This window comes from Hoplias malabaricus, chromosome 12 (genome assembly GCF_029633855.1).
Source record: "Hoplias malabaricus isolate fHopMal1 chromosome 12, fHopMal1.hap1, whole genome shotgun sequence".
Classification (NCBI taxonomy): Eukaryota; Metazoa; Chordata; class Actinopteri; order Characiformes; family Erythrinidae; genus Hoplias; species Hoplias malabaricus.
Genome location: NC_089811.1, coordinates 3,009,687 through 3,015,103, shown reverse-complemented (window position 1 = coordinate 3,015,103; position 5,417 = coordinate 3,009,687). Strand labels below are relative to the sequence as shown.

At 44.0% G+C, this 5,417-nt stretch overlaps 1 protein-coding gene across 1 annotated transcript; it reads left to right on the top strand.

Moving 5' to 3' along the window:
* Nucleotides 1–255: 255 nt before the first annotated feature.
* On the top strand, nucleotides 256–3,554 carry fkbp7 (FKBP prolyl isomerase 7). Its single transcript, XM_066641313.1, has 4 exons — nucleotides 256–503; nucleotides 1,308–1,459; nucleotides 2,849–2,976; nucleotides 3,211–3,554. Exons 1-4 carry the CDS (start codon nucleotides 295–297, stop codon nucleotides 3,370–3,372), a joined length of 651 nt encoding a protein of 216 aa, XP_066497410.1. The 5' UTR covers nucleotides 256–294; the 3' UTR covers nucleotides 3,373–3,554.
* Nucleotides 3,555–5,417: the final 1,863 nt, after the last annotated feature.

The window sequence follows — 5,417 nt, the reverse complement described above, 5'->3', positions numbered from 1 at the left end:
GTTTTACAGTCACAGAACATCTATGTCATCCGTCTCTAACTGATTTTACTGCAGCTCACACGACCCAACCGCGGGGGACGCCGGGTGAACACAATGCGTTCAGATTCGATTCCGCTTGGAGTCGAATCTGGGGAACGAACCGACTCAGAAGATCCGACTCTGTTCATCTTAGGGATGGAGAAACTTTTTTTGGGAGATGTTCAGGAAGAAGGCGGCGTTAACTACTCTGCCACGCAGACAGACCCTCACACACACACCCTCACACACACACACACACACACACAGAGGCGCAAAATGTTTAAGGGGCTGCTTTACCTCACCCTCTACCTCCAGATTCTCAACCCGTTCTACGAGTTCATTTATGCCGAACAGATAAACGATGAAGTTAAAATCGAGGTGCTGTTCGTGCCCGAAAACTGCACTCGGAAAACCAAAAAAGGGGATCTGCTGAACGCACACTATGATGGATTCCTCGCCAAGGACGGCTCACAGTTCTACTGCAGGTAAAACATCTGCAAAACATCTGCATTTTAGAGCCATGTTGCATGGCTTCTATATATTTCATATGCTCTGTACAACAGGGTCCCCACTTGGTTGTAGTACATTACTCTCAGAAATAAAAGTACGGTAGAGGTACATTATTGAACACTAAATGTTCAAACAGAGCAAATGCACCTATAAAGTCACTGTTAAGTGGTGTTAAAGTCCCTAAAGGTACATCTCTTCCCCAGGAGAGGTGAATATTGGTAATATTACATAGAATTGTGTAAAATTAAAGGACATATTATAAGTCCTGGAGATAAAACGGGGCGTATAAAATTAACACAATTATAAAATTGTACGTTTTCAAATGATAAAAGAATAATGTACAATTGTTTCCTAACTGAAAGTACAGAAATGTACTCTTGAGGGTACCACCACAGTAACGTTATTTCTGATAGTGTGCTCTCACAGGTCCTGGCCACCAGGTGGCAGTATAACTTATGTTTCACAGCATGAAGAAGAAGCACTGGAGGAAATGACTATTTTCTTCTGTAAAATTACAGCTTCAACATCATTGTGATGATCCACTGAGCTGTAACAGGGAGAAAAGCACCCCTGGGATCCATAATTGTAAATGATGTAAAGAAGTTAGATTTGAGGTTCAATATTTGATTGTTTGAGAGTAGCATGGACACAAATCTATAATTAAATATTTACATAATTAAGATGTGGGTAAATTTATTCGTATTAAACGTGTTGCATTCTTCTTTCTGTGTTGAATTTGTTTCGTTTTCTAATTCCTTTTTTGTGTCTCTCTTCTTTAGTCGTTCTGCTAAAACCGGTGAGCCTCACTGGTTTGTTCTGGGTGTTGGGGACGTGATAAAAGGTTTGGACCTCGGGCTGGCGGACATGTGTGCAGGCGAGAAGCGAAAAATCACCGTGCCTCCCTCACTGGCCTTTGGAGAAAAGGGGAAACGTAAGTTTACGTTTGATCAGGGGTCCCCTGACTTGGAAGGTCAGCAGAGGGGGGAAAAATACAAATCAGACATTTTAAACATTATTTTTTATTGTTATTCTGTAATTCATTATTTAAAAAAAAACTTAAGAACTATTTTATATGGCAACCCCTTTCAGTTGTTTGATTTCATGTATAGGTAGCAGGTAGATGGAGACAGAGATAAAGCCTCACTCTCACAGCACACAGAACAAGAAAATGAAATGCCCATTCCTAGTTACAACTTAAGATTCATAGAGTTCTCATACAATATTTACGATTTAGTGTCTCATAAAAAAAACAGAGATCCTCCTAATTACTCATAGGATTTCATAAGTTCCATATCGTTGCTGTCCAAAGACAAACATCACAGGAAAAGGAAACAACTTCATAACTTTTCTTCTATTTCTATCAGGTTTTCAGTGTGAAGGAGAGTGGCTGTGTTCAAACGGTGTGGTAAAATAGACACTGACAAAAATGAAGGCATGTTTTTCTTTGGACAGCGGCAATATAGTTTTTCTATAGGGTTACTGTAACAGCAGAAGTTACCCACACACTACCATTCTAGAGAGGGCAGAGTTCAAGTTCATTCATTCATTCATTATCTGTAACCCTTATCCAGTTCAGGGTCACGGTGGGTCCAGAGCCTACCTGGAATCATTGGGTGCAAGGCGGGAACACACCCTGGAGGGGGCGCCAGTCACACACTCACACATTCACTCACACACTCACAATTACAGACACTTTTAAATCGCCAATCCACCTACCAACGTGTGTTTTTGGACTGTGGGAGGAAACCGGAGCACCCGGAGGAAACCCACGCAGACACAGGGAGAACACACCACACTCCTCACAGACAGTCACCCGGAGGGTGCACCGGTTTCCTCCCACAGTCCAAAAACACATGTTGGTAGGTGGATTGGAGACTCAAAAGTGTCCATATGTGTGTGTGTGTGTTGCCCTGTGAAGGACTGGCGCCCCCTCCAGGGTGTATTCCTGCCTTGCGCCCAATGATTCCAGGTAGACTCTGGACCCACCGCGACCCTGAACTGGATAAGGGTTACAGATAATGAATGAATGTTAAACAACCGCATTTAGAAAGTGATGCCTGCCACACATTAAAAATATGTTGCAACAGAGAAATGTTTATCACTAGGTTTGTAGAATCCTTGTGTCAGAATCTTGTCTCTGTACGTCTCTGTAGTCTGTTAAATAAAGTTTACCAAATAAAGCTTAACATATTCATATTCTATTGCATTTAAAAAAGTTAACATTTTCTGAAAACGGGACTTGTGTTGGTAAAAATATATTTCTCCTGCTGTTGCTATATGTATGTGTTTATTTATACTATTTTGCCGTTCACTGTGATAGATCCTGTTCCACCCAACGCCACAGTGATCTTTGATGTGGAGCTTCTACACGTGCGACGAGGACCACGCAGCTTGGAAGCCTTTAATGAAATGGATGCCAACAATGACAAAACTCTCACTAAAGATGAGGTACATAACCTAAACCTAAATGAGAGCTCATACTAAAAGGTTTACTTGTCACTTGGTGGCCTTTCATGACTCCAGCTGGCAGACTGTTGTGTGCAGAAATATGAACACCCAGGTCACGTGACATGTTTTGACAATAATAGACTTCATCATTGGACATATGACTTTTTTTCCCCATATTACAGTGTTGTACTTTATCTTCTGTAACTCGTGTGTGATCTCGTTCCTCACCCGCAGGTGTATGCGTACTTGAAGATGGAAGCAAAGAACTTAAATGTGCAGAAAGAAGAGTCATATTTCCAAGACGTAGTCACCGATGTGTTCCACAGGAACGATCAAGACATGGACGGAACTTTGTCTATAAAGGAGTATAATGTCTACGAGCACGATGAGCTGTAGCTGACTCTAGATCCTGCGTTAATTCACAGACATTTTGAATACAGTCCATCCATTAGACCTCCGCAAAAAGCAGGGAACTAAAGACCACTACAGCTTCACACAACTTCAATAAATGTGTTTTTTGATAATGCTTGTGTTTATTTTTGGACATTTACACATGTATATCATCACTGTTTTATCTTTATTTGGAGAAGACAAAGGGGGAATAAAAGAGTGTCTATAAAAAATAATTACACTCCATTCATATTCTATGAGATTTTAAATAAATATAGTTTAAATTTCAAAATGAATTTACAATGATAGCCCTTAAAAGCAACATGAAAATATAAAATAACTAACAAAATACATGTTCTGGATAATAATCAATTTCCAAATCACACACCAGTCTGATCACCAGTCTAATGTGTCCGCACCTTATATCAATTGTAGTAAAATAAAACATTAGAATAAAACCAGCTGCTCCCTCAGGATCTCATTACTAGTAGTGAATTGTAACACGAACATTTGTAATGTGCTTTCAAAAGCTGTGCAAAGACTTGAAAGTTAGGAGAAGGATTCACCAAGATTTCAGTGGCTTTCACTAACTGACTTCACCGTCAAGAATATATTGGAAGCTACCAATTGGCCAGTGACAACACTGAAGTGCATGTTTTACACAATCACTTGCATATTTACACTTTACACTTGCATATACGGCAGACTAACATGAATGAAGCACTTCCTTCATGTGGGTGGGGGAGGCCAAGACTGAACATTGTGGACTGAAGACACACCAAGTGGTACATCTGACAAGAACCAAACACTGAAAATATATCACACCTACTATGGAGCACTGTGGGTGGAACATAATGCTATGGGGTGTTTCTGTTAAGCAGGATTCATTCATTCATTCATTATCTGTAACCCTTATCCAGTTCAGGGTCACGGTGGGCCCAGAGCCTCCCCTGGAATCATTGGGCGCAAGGTGGGAATACACCCTGGAGAGGGCGCCAGTCACACACTCACAAATTCACTCACACACTCACAATTACAGACACTTTTGAGTCGCCAATCCACCTACCAACGTGTGTTTTTAGACTGTGGGAGGAAACCCACGCAGACACCGAGAGAACACACCACACTCCTCACAGACAGTCACCCGGAGGAAACCCACGCGGACACAGGGAGAACACACCACACTCCTCACAGACAGTCACCCGGAGGAAACCCACGCGGACACAGGGAGAACACACCACACTCCTCACAGACAGTCACCCGGAGGAAACCCACGCGGACACAGGGAGAACACACCACACTCCTCACAGACAGTCACCCGGAGGAAACCCACGCAGACACAGAGAGAACACACCACACTCCTGACAGACAGTCACCCGGAGGAAACCCACGCAGACACAGAGAGAACACACCACACTCCTCACAGACAGTCACCCGGAGGAAACCCACGCGGACACAGGGAGAACACACCACACTCCTCACAGACAGTCACCCGGAGGAAACCCACGCAGACACAGGGAGAACACACCACACTCCTGACAGACAGTCACCCGGAGGAAACCCACGCAGACACGGAGAACACACCACACTCCTCACAGACAGTCACCCGGAGGAAACCCACACAGACACAGGGAGAACACACCACACTCCTCACAGACAGTCACCCGGAGGAAACCCACGCAGACACAGAGAGAACACACCACACTCCTCACAGACAGTCACCCGGAGGAAACCCACGCGGACACAGGGAGAACACACCACACTCCTCACAGACAGTCACCCGGAGGAAACCCACGCAGACACAGGGAGAACACACCACACTCCTGACAGACAGTCACCCGGAGGAAACCCACGCAGACACAGGGAGAACACACCACACTCCTCACAGACAGTCACTCGGAGGAAACCCACGCAGACACAGAGAGAACACACCACACTCCTGACAGACAGTCACCCGGAGGAAACCCACGCAGACACAGAGAGAACACACCACACTCCTCACAGACAGTCACCCGGAGGAAACCCACGCAGACACAGGGAGAACACACCAC

Bases quoted from the DNA above. Each gene is read 5' to 3' on its own strand.
- fkbp7 (XM_066641313.1), top strand. From the start codon at position 295: ATGTTTAAGGGGCTGCTTTACCTCACCCTCTACCTCCAGATTCTCAAC. The intron at 504-1,307 runs GTAAAACATCTG...TCTCTTCTTTAG, and splicing joins GGCTCACAGTTCTACTGCAG to TCGTTCTGCTAAAACCGGTG. The intron at 2,977-3,210 runs GTACATAACCTA...CCTCACCCGCAG, and splicing joins AAACTCTCACTAAAGATGAG to GTGTATGCGTACTTGAAGAT.